The following is a 16,534-nucleotide window of genomic DNA, read 5'->3' as shown; positions in this document are numbered from 1 at the left end:
GCCTGGCGGCAGGGACCCCACAGAGCAGCAACTGGGGTAGACGGCCTGGATGCCTGGTTCTTTCTGGTCTAGGCTCCCCCTTGGGAAAGCCCGTGCCCCCTCTCTGGGACTCGGCTTCTCACTCTATAGAAGGAGGTGGCAGGTCTTTAATTCCCACCCTCGCTTCCGATCCTAGTGTTCAGACACCTTTTGTCACGAACCACAGGGACCTGGAGGAAAATGGTTTCCACTTAGATTTAAAAAAAGAAAAAAAAATTGGGCTTCTTTCTCCACTATGTTCTATTACGTTTTTTCTAAACCACCCATAGCCAGAAAAGTGAAAATGATCCAAATGTCTAGCAACAGATGGATATCCATACAAGGGATTAGTCAGCCACACAGAAGAACGACGTACCAACACAGGCTACCACACAGATACGCCTTGAAACGATCCTGAGGAAAAGCAGCCAGTCACAAAAGGCCACCTACGACACGATTCCATTCCTATGAAATGTCCAGGCAGATAAATCTGAAGGGACAGAGCAGCGGTTGCCAGGAGATGGGGGCATGTGGGGGAGGGATGGGGATCGCTGCTCAGGGGGGAGGGGTGGTAGAGAGCGGCTAGAGTTGATGTGACAGTTACACAGCTCTGGGCATCTCCTAAAACCCACCCTTTGTATACCTGAAAGGCGCAAGCACTAGGGCAAGTGAATTCTAGATCAACAAAGCTGTTGTAGGGTAGGAATCGTGTGCCTAGCACAACGAGCAACGTGCGGAATTGCTGAATCACCGTATGACACACCAGAAACGAACACCGCATATTAATTACACTGGAGTTAAAATGTAAAAAAAAAAAAAAAGTTGTTACGTGAAAACAAACAAACAAACAAAATGCTCCGCCAGTGTTCGTTCTGAACGGGCTGTGAACCGACAGCTCAGCAAGGGCAAGGACGCTCCCTTGAAATCCTGACTTTGACCTATGAGACCTCTTCTCTGGCAGCTCCAGAGACAGGCAAGAATGCGAAGCTTTCCGCCCTGTAGGGCCGCATGCCTCTGGGGGCCTGGGACAGACGGGCATCGTGTCTGGACCATCACATGGACACGAGCCCATGGCACCTGGATTCTCCACCGCATTCACAGATGGGCTGAGGGGCTCTGAGGTGAGAATGTGCCCACTTTCTAGGGCTTTCTAGAGTTTCTAGAGCTCTATTTTGGCAGCGCACCCCCACCCCTGCCCCCTCCGGGTTTAAAGAGGCCAAATAGACCACTCTCATCCCACCTGGGACAGCCTGCTCCAGAGCCACATAGCAGCAGGGAAGATGGCCTGGCATGGGGATAATAAGCCCTAAAAACATCCCCAGATTTCCAGATTGCCTGTGCTGAATGTTATTCTGATAAAGGAAGAGAAAGTAGAGCCATGCCATCCAAGGCCTGAGGTCCCCAACACTTTACGCCCCCCACACACATCGTCTGGCAGTCCACTGGCTGGACTACAGTGCTGGTCCCTGAGCACGTCTGCCGTGAGAACACCAGCATGCAGATCGTGGTCTGCCCCTTCTGCCCGGATGCCCTCGGCAACTACACCTCTCTGTGCCTCAGTTCCTTCACATGGGAAATGGGGAGCATAGTACCCGCCTTCTAGGGTGTCATGTAGACTCGGTGGGTGGCTACGTGAAAAGCCCCCTGCCTGGCCCATAGTAGGGGATCGGTAATTTTTACCTCTTGCGACTGTTCAAGCCCTTCCAAGGATGTAGACTTTGGAGAAATGCACATTCATGCCAGTCTTTCCACTGACAGGAGCGGCACAGCCTCGCAGATCCAGGATGCATATACCTGAGGTCACCTGCCAGCTGTCGGACAGCCCGGGGGCTCACGGTCCAGGACTCTGCTCCCCAGTGGGCCAGCCTGTGATGGTGTTCACAGCTCGGGGGACACAAGAGGGAAGAGGGGATTCCCCCCACTTAATGGCCGTGTGACTCAGGAAGTCACTCAGCCTCTCAGGGCCTCAGTTTCCCTCTGCAAAATGGAGATAAAGATGATGCCTCGTCTAAAGGGTGCTGTGAGGAAAAATAAAATGCTCAGTGCACACAGGTGGGACAGCACAGTGGTGAGCAGGGCTGCACACCCGGACCCCTCCCCTCCTCCTAGGAGATGGGTGACTGCGTGACTGGCTCAGCGTCTCTGCCCTCTCCTTCCTTCTCTGCAGAATGGAGAACATTGTCCCTACCTCATGGGAGGGTTCAATGAAAGCAAAAGCACATAAAGCTCTTAGGACAGGGCATAGCACCTGGAAGTCCCCAGAGAGCCCTATAAGGATTCCAGGCCTGACCTACAGCAAGTCCCCAGAGCCATCATGACAGTGGCAGATGTGAAGGCCAGCATCCCCGTACATGTTGGGATTCCCTTACACTTCGGCAGGCAGAAGAGAGGAGTCACGTTGACCCCCTGGGCTAGTCAACCCACAAATCAGCCACAAAACAACCTGCACTATGGGCTTTCCCTGGCCAGGCTGGGACTCGGGGTCTCCAGCTGGCAACTTCAGAGCCGTCCCCTGGGGTTGCAGACCACAGTTTCCATGGGAGAAAAAGCTTCTCTCCTCTTGCTTCTCCCCCAGGCAATGGCTGGCCTGGGGAAGCCTAATTACCAGCCTCTGCGGCCCAGAGTGGGAAGAGCAGGCTGCCCTGGGTGTCCGGCAGGCCAGGTGAGTGCCAGGGCCGGGCTGCTGCTGAATGTCCCCGGGCTACAGTCCATATCCTCGTGATCCTGCATGGGTGACAGAGCCCGGGGGCCACAGGCTGGGGCCACCTCCTCCACCTGTCCACTGTTTTGGAAAGGAAGACGAATCGTGATGTGCATCCTGTGGTGACATGCCTGCATTTATCCAGCACATCTGCGAGCTGGCCAAGGACAGGGACCATGGCTGTCCTGTTCCCACCCACATTCCCAAAGCCCACAGTGGTCCCGTACCCAAGTAGTTCCTGAGAAGAGGGATCTTATTGGCAAAGTGCCCAGAGGTGGGTACCTGGCACACAGCAGGTGCTCCTGGACCCGCAGGATGACCACGCTCTAGGCCTCCAGGCCCCCTGTGACTCTTCTAGAACATAGCTTGTGGTCCAAACATGGGGAAAGGTATGAAAAGCCAGATATAACAGAAACCATGTGATTTAAGCCCATAATCCAAACGAGCATTTCCCGCACACCTACAATGTGTCCGTTGGTGCCCAGAGACGGTGATTAAGTACCTTACACACACTTAGAGTGTAAGTGCTTACACCCTGGGGTGTAAGCACTGTTGCCCCGATTCTGGGGCTGAGGCACAGGTTCAGGGAGGCGAAGCAGTTTTCCCAGTGCTTCCTGCTGGGGAGGAGTAGAACCAAAACTTGAACTCAGGACTTCTGGACTCCAGAGCCTGCCTCCCAGGCTGCCCCCCGACCCCACAGAAGGACTGTGCACAGAAATGGCAGGCCCCGATTCATCCCGCCACAGCAGAAAGACTGGTTCCAAGCTGACCAGAGGAATGGCTCCTTCCCTCCTCCCATCCCCACTGCTGCTACCACTTTCTTCACCCCTGGCGACTCCTTCCAGGGCCCAGCTTAGGGGATGGCTAGATCCCTCTGGCCCATAAGTGCCTCCGGGGCCATTGGCCAGCCTCGGATCATCGTGAGGCCCCCACCAGAGAGGTGGTCCAGGGCCTGGTGCCAGACCCGCAGACTTTCTCACAGGTGCTGCATCCCACCGTCTAAATTCCTTTAAACCTCTGTCCACACCGGCCTCACTTTTCCGTGGCTGCCGTGCGGGTCTAAACGGAAAGTCAGAAGGAGGCAAGTCAGAAGCCTACAGCCACAGGGCCCCCTTTTCACGCCCCAGTCCTTAAAGAAGGTGAGCAGAGGGAAGAGGAGGAGGAGCAGGAAGTAACTCGTGGTTTCCAAGGGCAGCACCTGGACACGCATCCGCAGGGACACAAAGGAGAGGGAGCTTTCCACAGGGACGCAGGAAGCCCGGCCTGTTCCTGAGAGCAAGAGGCAGCAAGCTCGGGGCGGAAGCATTTGGCTCTGCTCTGAGCTGAGCCCTGGGGAACGTCCTGGAGCCTCTGGCTGGAGGATGGTGGACCAGCTGTTGCAGGAAGCGGGGGGCTGCCAGGCAGGGTCATGCTCTGGGCCAGAGTACTTCAGGTCCACAGAGCCTGGGAGCTCCCAGGCCCAGCCCTGGCAAGATAAGCAGCCTATGAAGCCCCCCAACCCACCCCAGCCCCAGAGGCTGAGCCCCCCAGACAGAGTCCTGCAAGGAGCTAGACCCCATTTCCCACGGCCACTTGTCTGAGAAGCTCCAGGTCCCCGGGACAAAACCAAGGGAGGGATGGCAGGCCTTGGGGTCCACCCAACCCAGTCCTGCCAAACTCAAGGGTGCGAAGAAACACAGAGGTGAGTGGTCCTTACACGTAGCTGCCCAGAATGGCATGTCCCTTCTTTGCTTTCCTGCCAAGCCCGTACATGGGTCCACACAAAGTGGCCAGGGCAGGGTGGTGGCTGGGGCCCCATCAGGCCCCACACCCGCCAAGTGGGAACTCTGTCACACACCTCCTGGGACTGGAGAAGACAGCTCACAGCGTGGGAACTCCTCCCCAGAAAGCTTGGTGGGGCCATGGCCGCCTCTCCCTCCACATCCCAGCCCCCGCTGCATCTGGGCTCTGGCCCCTGAGGAACTGAAACCCCGGGGAGCCTGCTGCCCTGAGTCCCCATGCTCACCCTGTGTGGACGCCGGAGAGGAAGTGGGCTGCTGGTGTTACAATGAACGGCTGTGGGGGACTCGGGGTTCCGGACTCCAGGCCTGTGTCTGGACTGCTCATGAACACAGAAGTGAAAAATGCTAGGCAGGGCAGGGCCCCGTCCCCGCTTTTCAGACTTGGAGCAGGTTCTGCTCTGGGGGGACACACTGCCCTCCTGGGATCTGGCTGCACAGGAGAAGGCCACCCATTCTTTCAGTGGCCCAGACCTGGCCCAGGGGCCAAGCTCCCACCTAAATATAGTGTGATCTTTAGCCTACAAGGCAAGCTACATGAGCATGACCTCTACTCCCCAAAGTCTTCCAACAGGTGTGCTGATGTGTCAGGGATGTGTCCGACACAGCTCCCCTCACCCCTCTGGTCGGCAGGGAGGTCCTGGCGGGGGTTGCTGGACCCCAGGGCTGGGCCCCTCTGTGACGTCAGTGAGGAGAAAAATGTCACTTTCCTGGTCTGCCCTTCATGTGAAAGCAAGCTGGGAGGTACTCACAGGGATCAGCGCCTCCTAACCTAGCCAGTTCCCAGGAATCACCCAGAGAAGGTTAGAAAACGCTGATTCCTGTGTCCTGTGCCAGTCTTTGAAATGTCCGTGTTTCAGAACCAGACCCTGAATTTTGGGGAGCGCCAGGTAGCTGTAAGCAGAGTGCCCCTGGAGACTCTGACCGTGGAACCCCGAGGCAGCCCTGTGATCCCAAATGGAGCCTCTATATTCAGGATGAACCATAATGGCAGAGTATCCCAGCCTGGCTAGGCCCCCCGCCATCTACTTGGGGGCAGGAGTCTTCCCTTAACACGGGGTTGAGGGACTGGACATCCCCTTTTCCCACAGAGCCATCTCTTAAATTACATGCTCTGTGATCCCGATGCTAAACACAGAATTCTTTTCAGAAAAACATCAAGTTCCAGACTTGAAAATCCTGGAATTCTCCCTCTCAGGATGGCAGGACACCGAGGCAAAAGCTCTGAGACCAAGGCCTTCATCTCCCACCTAGGACTCAAAGGCCTGCACAGAAAGCTGGTTAAAGAGGAAGGTACACTGTGTATGTCTGGGGTTCCTCTTGCATCTGACCTCGCTGGACAGATACCTGCTAATCCCCTCCCATGTGTCAGGCAGGAGCGAAACAGACAAAGATCCCTGACCTTTGTGGAGGTGACATTTTAGCTGGGGGAGACACACACGGGGAAAAAAAAAAATATATATATATAGATAGATAGATACATAGATAGATATGTATATATATATGTATCTATACATATATACATATACATATATATATACATATCTATCTATATATATATAAAATATTTCACTCTGCCTGCCTCTCTGCCTACTTGTGATCACTCTCTCTGTCACATAAATAAATAAAATCTTAAAAAAAAAATTTCAAACAGCATTGTCAGGGAAGGCCACCCCAAGAAGGTGACATTTAAGTAGGGATCTGAAGCAGGGGAGAGAGCAAACCCTATGGCCCATGGGGGACAGTGCATTCCAGCAATAGGCAAGTGCAAAGGTCCTGAGGCAGGGCATACAAGTGTGTTCTAAGGACAGGAAGGGGGCCAGTGTGGCTGGAGGAGAGGGTGCATGAAGGAGAAGAGCAGAAGTTGAGGTCAGCAAGGAGCTGGCAGTCAGAGGTCACTAAGCTTCAGAGGTCATACTCCAGTGAGATGGAGGAAGATGAGGACTTATGTACAGGTAGGAGATGCTGTCAAATGGAGGAGGTATAACTGTCTGTGGGTAATTTCTGGCCTTAGAATATCCTGTCAGTGAATGTTGGGTGGGAGAATCAAACCAGGTCTGTGAAAATAACAGTGGTGGTTGCTTTTTCTTACTGCAAAAGAAAGACCAGTTGCCCTGGGCATTTAAATGCAGTCACTAGGGGTTACTAGGGTTCCCTACGTCTCTATCTGACCTGCTGTCTGGCACATGCCAGTGACCTAATGTCAACCCATTGCACAGCCTTCCCTGGCCCTCATGGGTCCAGGTCTCTGACCTGAAGTCCTCAGCTTAGCCCGAGGGCCCCGCGCCCCCAGAACTCACCGGGCATGGAGAAGGGGGACAGGAAGGCAGACTCAACTGGCTCCGGCTCTGGGGGAGGCGGTGGCGGTGGGGGCTGCGGCTCCTGCTCCCGCTGCGGGTTGCTGGGGTTTTCCACAGGAACATTCCCATTCTCAATGTTTTCGTGTCTCCCGTTCTGAAGTGGCTTGCTGTTGGCACCGTTCGCTGAGTTGATCAGTCTCTGCCGCTGTGTGGACAGGAGGCAAGTCAGATGCCAAGACATGGGACAAGTGTTCCATGGTGGTTTGTTCCTTACAGATGCACAGCCCTGAACGGCTTCTGGAACGCCATCCCTGTGCTCCCTGAGAAATGGCCCAAGAACCTTGGACTCCATCTCAGTTTGCTCGTTTCCAGGTGGACTGATACTTGGGAAAGCCTTTGGGGCCTGGGCAGAACCTGGGCCTCCCCTTCTTAATGTCAACCAGACCACCTAGCCCCTGACTCTGGAAGACAGTGACCATTCCAGATCCTTCACTGGACATTTATAAGCTGCTTGAAGATAGCTACAGGAAACATCCCACATCATTTTTTTAAATGTTTAATTTTTTTCAGGTCTGTTGTGCAAAAACACACTCAAATGAAGCATATAGCTCAATGACGTTCTCCATCGAGGTGTAGACCATTTCCAGCCCCACAGAAGAGTCCCTCAGGCACCTCCCTGGTTTATATGCCCCTTCTCTCCAGAGGTAACCAAGGTAACTGCTATTCTGACTTTTATAAACATCAGTTTGCTTCTCCTGAACTTGAACTTCATATAAATGGATTCAAATAATATGTATTATTCTATGTGTGGCTTCTTTCACTCAATATCTGTAAAATTCATTCGTGGTGTTGCCTGAGTAGCTGACTATTTTTCATGGCTGTCGACTATTCCACTGTATGAATAACCCATGATGCATTGTGCAGTTTCCCTTCTTTTATTCTTATGTTCTTATGGAGAACACTGCTATGAACATTTGTGCACCAGTCTTTTTCTGGACAAAATGCACTTGTTTCTTTCGTGTATTTGGGAGTGCAATTTCTGGGTCACACAGTACCTGCATGCTGAACCACGTCACACTCATATCAGCAATGCATTATAATTTCCTTTGTGTCCTGTTCTGGTCAGCACTTGACCCTGGCAGCCCTTTCCATGTGAACCATTCTGGTGGGTGTGTGATGGTATCCAGCCATGGCTCGGCATTTCCCCACCGACCAACGATGCTGAGCACTTTACTGGGTCGCTGGCCACTGGGATGGTCTCTGCTGTCCCAGTGCTTTGCCATGTCTAATGGGTTAAGTCCTGAACCAAACTGTCCCCTTCCCGGCCCCATCTTATAGTGACTGACAAAGGCTGCCTCCCTTCCACACGCAGAAGCTGATCTTCCTCACCGATTCCATGGGCTTCTAGAAACCGGGGAAAGGCAGAAGCCACGTTTCTAGAAATCAACAGGTTTCCATTTTCCTTTGCCTTTGCCTTTCCCCAGCTCGCATTCATTTGGTTCTGATTTTAAATACCCAATATGTCAGCCTGAGTTAGGCCTTGGGGGTAAGGACTGTCACACAATGGACAAATATAGACCCCTCCCAATTCTTTGCCAGGAGACTAAGAGGGCGTGAATGTGTCCCCAAGGCACTATTATTTCTATCTGTGTGTCCAATGCCTATCCTCGTGGTTATCTGGAAGTTAAAACATCATTATTAAAATACATGTTATTTCTCTTTAAAAACAACAACAAAGGAACTGTTTAACTGCCTTCATGTTGGTTTTAGGTAGGGACTTCTAAATCATGAAGCCTAGGGTGGGATGAAAATTTTAAAATTCTTTTTTTACAAGTGTGTTCACAACACTTAGCCTACCAAAAGAGCAAAGAGATCTGTGTCTGAGACAAAAGCTCAGATGTGGAGTCATAATAGTTTGCTACCCAAGTAGCAAACCTAAGTACTATTAAATGACAGGTGATTCCTATAGTTAAACAAAAAACCTGTTTATGCAAGGACAGAATTGTAAGGAGGGAGGCATGACTTAATGGCAACATGAATGGTAGCAATGGAAAGGAGTCATGATTCTAGCTTAATATCAACAGAGCATTGTACCTAGAAAAATATCTAAAGTTACCTGAGGTTGTATTAAAAGAGGCATAGATTATAACACAAAGGAGGTGATGGATCCACATGCTGAGAGAGACAAGCTGGAAGATGGTAATGACAGGAACCCTGCTGCATCAGAGAGGGTGGGAGGTTCTAAGGATATTTCAGTTCAAGGAGAAAATCAGGGGGTGGTGATGTTCAAAGAGTTACCACTTGGAAGAGACAATTATAAGCAACTCAAGCAGGGGCTGAACATTATAGAGGGAATAAAGATATAGAAAGAAGGGTCTGAGAAAGTGGACTCACTGACCCCTGATAATCTACGCAGTCCTATTTTTGCAGTCTAGATGCAAATTTGGGTGGGAATCCCTGTTCTGCGCTCATACTAGCTGTGTGTGGCTTTGGGCAAATTACTTTGCCTCTCTGAGAAACTGGAAATCTCATCATCTGCTGCAGAAGGTCATTAAGAGGTAAGATATCCTGCACCTGGCCGGGCCTCAGCGTCCAATGGACCAGCTCAAAATGACCAGCACCCAGGTGTGAGATGCATGGAAACTGAAGGTGGGGGAGATTCAAAGCGCCTTGGCAACTCACTGCAGGGGCTCTGGGTGAGGACAGCCAGGTGCAGCCTCTGAGTGAAGGAAAACCCCTCGCACCCCCTCTCCTATACACCTGCCCCCCCTGCAAACCCCTCTCAGCTGCTCTGTCCTCTCCGGAGAACAAACAAGGGCATCCGTACTGCAAGCACTAGACTCTATCATGGCTTAATCGCGGCTTTGCAAACATCTCTAACAGTTTGGAATTAAAATAACTGAACATTCTAATGAGACCCAGGGTCTTAAGAAACAACTTTGAAACTGGGCATTTGGGTTTTTTGTTTTTTTCTCCCCCCACTCCCATTCTCTGATGAAATTACCCCAAGACACAGCTTTGCTCCCACGCACAGTTTATCGGTTGTGTGCCACTGAAATTTTTAGTGCTGTTAGCATCTTCCCAAACATTCTCATTAAGAGAAACTGAGACCCAGGAAGATCAAACCAGTTAGTGGCTAATGGGAGATTAAAAGCCCATCTCCTCTCCCAAGCCCGGCCTCTCTGTATCCCTATGCTCCCTGCCAGGGCACTCAATCCCAGCCTGGTGGTGGGGGTAGGGGGAGGACACAAGGTCTTCCCAGCAGCCTAAAACATCAATATTTTACCAGCTCCTCAAAACCCCAATGATTTCCCTGGTGGGTCTGCCATGAGAAAGCTACCGTGAACCCATATCCTTCAGAGTTGTCCTTACCCCCATTCAGTGGGTACAATTATGCTCATGAAAGATAACCAGGATTCAGTAAAATTTCACCAATTCCTATTTAACTGCCCTGGGTCAAAAGGATTCAGAATGATGCAGCATTTGCAGTGTTTCTCTTTCTTTCCATATCTTCCACAGGGAGGACGTATTATACACAAAAGCAGAAATGTTCAAAATACAGAACTTTTCAGCCCTGGGCGATATCATTTCTGCATACCTCTGACATGCTGACCACGGATTATTAGTTATCAAATTTGCGAGCTCTCTGAGAACTACCTGGGTGTGAGGGTAGGGACTTCAAACTCCCATATGCACATATGCGGCCTGGAAGAAAGTTGGAAAGTCATTAGAGTGGGGGCATCTTTGCTATAGTTTCTGGACAGGAAATAGCACTAAAACTGATTTTTTTTTTCCCCCAAGTGAGAAAGAGGGCACAAACTTCAAGCAGAACAGGAGGGTGCAGAGTGAAAAGGAAGTGATCAGGAGTAAGTGACCTTCGCCGGTGTTCTTGGTTTTCTCCTAGAGTTCTTCTGTCTGTAAAGAACAAGTGTGTGCTCATCTTTTTTTTGTCCTAAAGAACACTTTAAAGAAACAACCCATACTTCCAGCTGGCCTTTCTTCACTTAGCTTTCCTTTAGTGCCTGACAAAAGTCTTAGTGGCACATCTTAGAAATTGTACTTGATTGCTGCCTGCCTTGTGCCATACCTCTGGAGAGGATCGTGTGCTGCTCGCTGGTAACGTTTGGGCCTCCTTGCATAGCAGGGACAGTAATAAAGGCCAGTCTGGCTGAGGACATCCTGGTGGCCCAGCACCAGCCCGTGTCTTCAAAGCACAGCAAACACCCGAGGTCACTCACTCTTAGTGCCCTTGACGCAGACTGACCTCATTAATTATGATCCTGCTGGCCATCCGCAGTCGGGTCCTGGGCCCAAACTTGTTGGTGATCATGATGCGTAAGCCCGCCTCCGGGAAGCTGAACTTGGGAGGACTGGAGCTCATGACCTCGTCCACCATCACCACTGGGTTTTTGCTGTACTGAGGCTCCTCCTTCACTATATTGAGCACAACACTATGATTAGTGCTGAGATCTCCCTTGGGAATGACACCCCAGCACTGGGCTGGCTGACCTCCCCTCACGCTGCAGACCTCTTGGGGCTGTGGTCTGGGCAGCTGCCAGGGGACTGCCTGCCAACTGGGAGTGTTAGCCGAGGCACCGGGGTCCCGTGCTACAGGATGCCTCACGAGCAAACGCTTCACGTCTAGCCCCTCCGCTGGGTGATGCCCCCTCTCTTTGGGGTCCATCTTGACTAAGGCCTCTCAGTTCCTCGTCTGCACCTCACTGGGGGGCCTGGCTACAATTCAGACAGGGTCCCTGCCCCCTCCTAGCCCATGACGGCGAGGGGACCTTTCTTCCCCACTGTTGACAGAGGCTCAGATAAAACTCTGGAAATTGACAAGGGCCCTCCAGGATGGAAAATGCTAGAAAGCACCAGATAGCACGGGCTCTCAGCTTCCCATCAGGCCACCTGCTCCGTTTGAACAACCATCTCCACCTGGCGGAGAAGGATAGGGGCCTGGCAGTGAGGGCAAGGATGAGGACCACAGGGGCTGGACGAGGCAAGAGAGACCCCAGAGGAAAGCCTGCTTGCTGAGGGCTGCTGGCCACATCCCACGTCTCTGATAAAACATACACCCTCCAGCAGGGAGGCCACAGTCTCTGACCCTTTGCTTCCCACCTCCCCCCGACCCCCATCACCCCAAGAGGCTGAAGAGTAAATGTCTCCAGGCCTCAGGCCTCTTCCTTGCCAGCTTCACAGGCTCGCTCGGGGCTGGCCTCCCAGGGGGATCTGACATGTAACTCCGGAGCCCTGGGGAGGCCACGAATGGAACTGCTCAGGAACACAGCACACAGAAGCAGGTGGTTTTTCCCTCTGGGGAGACTGTCAAAGTGGGTAGGGCTGTCCCTCTACACTGTCACCGGCTCCTGGAGAGCGGCCTTTCCCGGCAAGAGTAGCCAAGAGCACACCCTCGAGAGAGTTAATGGCACCGACACGAGCAAATGCACACCCCACACGCACACCCTCACCAAACAGGCAGCAAGGCTCAGCAGACAGGAGGCATGGAGGTTAGAAACGAAGCCAGGAGGACCCCGCATTTGTCAGGACAGACGCTAACCTGTAAGGAGGTGTGCGCCGGAGGTCCTGGTTTGTTTTGTAATCCGTGTGTTATCGCTTGGGTGAAAGCAGATTACTTACAGTTCAGAAGAGAAGAGTTAAGGAGACAAAGGCCAACAGAGATTGCCAGAGGTGATTAGCGTGCGGTGGACGCAGAGAGCCTGGGGCAGCGTTCTTGATGGTGGCCAAGATGCCAGGGGGTTATTTGAAGGAGTTAGTAGAGGGGTTCCTGCTACAGGGGGCTTCAGTGCTCAGGGCTTTGGGAAGGGCCCCTCTCCTGGCCAATTTCTATGGCTCTGGCCCACTTGGAGGAGCAGGACCCCTCACTGCTAGAGAGCTTGAACCACTCCCTCCTAGGGAGGAGACCCGCCCAACCACCCGCAGGCTCCAGGTTCTGTCCTATCTGTAGAACCAGCCCTGACATGGGCATCCCCTGGGGAGCCCCTGGGATCAGAAGGAGGGAGCCTCTGGAGCATCAGTTCATTGAGGCAAAAGCTGTGATAACTGGCTTCCCCAGCGTGGGGGGTGAGGGGGTAGGGGTGGGGTGGGGAGATAGGGAGGACTCTCGTCGTGGTGTTGTCACCAAATGGCAGCAGGAGGTGATATGGCAAAGCCAAGGGGGGCTGCCCGGAAAATCACTCCATTAGAGAATGTTTTTCTGGCAGTTCTTCAGCCCCAGGCCAGGCGTCTGCCTCCTTTCTCGCTGCTGGAAGCCCAAGTCGGATCCAGGGCCAGGGCAGCCTAGAAAGTTCCACCGTGAGCCTAGCGGTTAGCCCCAGGAGCCCTGGCTGTGAGGCTGTGGCAACCAGCAGAGAAGGGGGACTCCTTTAGCAGCTGGAAAAGGGGAACAGGGGGTACCCTCTTCCTCTGCCCTGGGGACCTTTTCTTAGACCTTTCTCTGCTTTCTTGAGCAGAACTGAAGCGTCATGTGAAAAATTTCTAAGAGTTTTAGAAAAACCCAAACATCTGAATGAAGAACAGAGCAGGAAGATATTATGTCCTGCCACCCCCTCAAAATAAGAAAAAAAAAAAAAAAAAAAAGGCCCGAGAGGATTTGGTAAAAAGAACCTCATAACCTTTAAAGAACATTTAAGTACATTTTACAAGAGTGGTAGTAACAAGGCCAAACACCTGGGAAGGGGCCGAGTTGAACAGTTTGACTTGGCACAGGGAAACACCAAAACTGGTAACAGGAAAAACCAGAGCTGTGTGTGCCTGTGGGCTCTGGACAGGATCCACCCACCAGGCAGCAGTCCTGGGCCTCCTTGGGTGGGTGGGTAGATGGGGACCTGCCCGTAGGCCGAGGAGCAGGGATGGGGAGCTCTGCCTTGGAAAGACGGGTGACAACTACACCATTAAGAAAGGCAAACTCCTGGGCACCTGGGTGGCTCAGTGGGTTAAAGCCTCTGCCTTTGGCTCAGGTCATGATCCCAGGGTCCTGGGATAGAGTCCCGAATCAGGCTCTCTGCTCAGCAGGGAGCCTGCTTCCCCCTCACCCTGCCTGCCTCTCAGCCTACTTGTGATCTCTCTCTGTCAAATAAGTAAATAAAATTAAAAAAAAAAAAAAAAGAAAGAAAGAAAGGCAAACTCCTGAGGCCCCTTCTCAGTCCCTATAGGGTTCCTGTGAACACCTTCCTCCTGCCTCAGTCTGTTTCTGGGGGGACAGTGCCCTGCGGTGACTTACACACAGGGCCCTCCACCAGCCTGGGCTACGAAATCCTGAAGGCTCCATCTCTGGGACTCCCTGATCTCAGTTTTCAGCCCTGCAGCCTACCCTCACCCCCCTGTCCAGACCTTTCTCTCCTTGGCCGTTATCCAAATGCCTCCTCCTTGATGAAACTTGGAGGGAGGCCCATCTGCCTCCTTTTCCTATGTTTGGGGGGAGGGGCAGCCCTGTGTCTAATCTTCCAATTTTCTAGACATTTTCTCGGACTTAGATGTTTGGGGGAAAATGAGAGACCTGTGGGGGAGGTCCTACTGTCCTGGGTATCAAAGGAATGGAGACAGTGGCAGGACAGAGCCCGAGGAGAGGCCCCATGTGGGATGTGGCTATTCTGCAAGTAAGGGATGCTTCCCACGGGACACTAAGGAGGGGCCTCCTGCACGGGCCACGCAGGTGGTAGGGAGCTCTTGGGGCTGGCACCTGAGGAATGAATGACTCCCACCACCACCACTTGGAATCTTTCTTCTTTGCCATGAAGGTCCTGTGGGCCCCGGAGCACTAATCTCAGTGTACAAGACTGGGCAGGAATCAACCTTTGTCCTGAGATGCTGTGCTCAGGGATCTGCAGTTGGGACCTCGGGCCCGCTCTATCTGTGGAGCTAAAATGCAAACCAGCAGCCACATCTGTCCCTCCCCTCTGCGGAGGTTGTCCTGGAAACAGGCTCTCTCCTGGAGGAGGCTGCCAGGCATTTTGGCGACAGGACACATGGCTACAGCTTCAAGCTCTCCAGGCCTCCCCTCTCTGACCATCAGGGATCAGTGGTGTCTGGCAGCCGGGCCGTAACCATGACTACAACCCCAGTGGGCTTCTTCCTTCTCTTTCATATGGAGACATTCATTCCTCCTTCAAGCACCTGTGACAGGTGCCTCCATCAGGCGGTTGCCTGAGACGGGACAGAACAAACTTGCCAGACATCCAGGACTTGGAGTCCCTACTCAGATCTGCCCCACTAGTAAAGACTAGTGAGGGGCCAAGGAGGACAGATTTCAGCCCCCACACGTCCCAGACATGAGCAAACTGACCCCCAAGACCACCGGGGCTGTCACAGACCCCATGAAGGAGTGAAAGTCGCCTGAAAGAGGACGTGGCTCTTCTGGGGCCACGGGGAACATGGAAGAAAGACCCTCACGTGGCCCATCCACCTGTCATGCTGGTGAAGGCCTTTACCAACCCTGTGGGTGGGACTGGAGATGCCAGGCTCATCTGTTTTTCCATAATCTTCATTACAGAAACTTGTTCAGGCCTAACCACTCCCTGGGGGCCCAGAACCCCAGACAAGGGGGCCGCCCCTGGGGTCAGGGCTCCCAGGCAGGGCTCTCTGGGGCGGATCTGGATGTTCCTGCTCAGCTCTGTGGCTGCCCTCCCAGGCCTTGCCGTTCCTCTGGGTGACGAGACAGAGATCTCTCCAGAACAGAGTTCTCCACCAAAACTGGGCCTGGCATGTGAGAAATCACAGGGAGACCTGAGCCTGCTTTGCCACCCCAAGTCCTCCGCCTCCTGCCACTGGCCTTTTCCGAGGGTCAGACAGGTAATTCGCTGCATTTCACAGGAGACCAGCAGGCCTGGAACCTTCCTCAGGAGGCTTGGGGGAAAGTCCCCCGGGCATGACTGTTGGCTCTCTTCATCCTTCTCCCTTCTACGCAAACACAAGTCTGAGCCACATGTCCTTGTTTAGGGCCTTGGGACCAAAGGTAAGAGAGTGACAATTTAGGTGGGGTGTGAGTGCGTGCAAGAGAGAGAACGGGCGATGGTTTCAGGAACTCAGCATGGGCCGCTCCTGTCTGCTCAGCCTTACCTCGCCTCAGCAACGGCATGGAGGGATCGTCAGAGCTACTATCACAGTAATCATTACCATCCTCCAGCTCGCTGTTGACGGTATTGCCATTGGCAATGGCCTTTTGTTTGATGGTGAAAAAGGCCTGCATCTTCACATTGTACCTGGAAGTTAAGGCAGGAAGTCAGAGCCTGGGGAGATGCCTGGCACTCCACCCCCACCCCGTGCACCCTGGGAGAGGCCTTTGGAGGCGGCGAGGGGGAGTGGAGGGCGCTTAGTGGAGCTGACAGTCCCCTGACAGGACCCCGAGAACATCGTGCTCTCAGAGGCCTGCCCCACTGGGCTATTAGTGGCTTCTCTGGGCAGGGGATGAGGAGGGAGGCATAAAGAACCTCTGGTCCAAGAGCATGACCCATGTCTACTCATACCTGTCCCAAGCCTGTCCTAATAAAGGAAGTTCAGGCCAGTGTCAAAGGCAGGCTCAAAGGAAGTGTCACCAGGTTGGTCTTCCCTCCCACAGCCATGTGTCCTGCTCCCATGGGCTACCCGGCAGGCCAGCTTGTACCCCTCACAGCCAGGCACACCCCCCCAGAGAAGACACCATCTCCGGCTCAGACCCCAGGCCACCCACCTCTCTGGAAGGTGCTCAGAAAGCGAGTGGTTCACGTGAGGACAAGCCTCCC

General features: G+C 53.1%; 1 protein-coding gene across 1 annotated transcript in view; it reads right to left on the bottom strand.

Annotated features, from left to right (window-relative positions):
- Positions 1–16,534, bottom strand: part of SLC24A4 (solute carrier family 24 member 4) — a 71,422-nt gene that overhangs the window by 34,971 nt on the left and 19,917 nt on the right. The window contains exons 9-11 of the mRNA XM_032878673.1: positions 15,873–16,015; positions 11,062–11,231; positions 6,798–7,002 (exon numbers count right to left, since the gene is read on the bottom strand). Coding sequence (XP_032734564.1) covers positions 6,798–7,002; positions 11,062–11,231; positions 15,873–16,015 — 518 coding nt within the window. The remainder of the gene's footprint in view (positions 1–6,797; positions 7,003–11,061; positions 11,232–15,872; positions 16,016–16,534) is intronic.

The sequence above is a fragment of the Lontra canadensis genome, unplaced genomic scaffold, assembly GCF_010015895.1.
Source record: "Lontra canadensis isolate GAN:19392208 unplaced genomic scaffold, GSC_riverotter_1.0 scaffold64, whole genome shotgun sequence".
Classification (NCBI taxonomy): Eukaryota; Metazoa; Chordata; class Mammalia; order Carnivora; family Mustelidae; genus Lontra; species Lontra canadensis.
The sequence above is the reverse complement of the archived record's forward strand: the minus strand, read 5'-3'. Positions and strand labels throughout refer to the sequence as shown.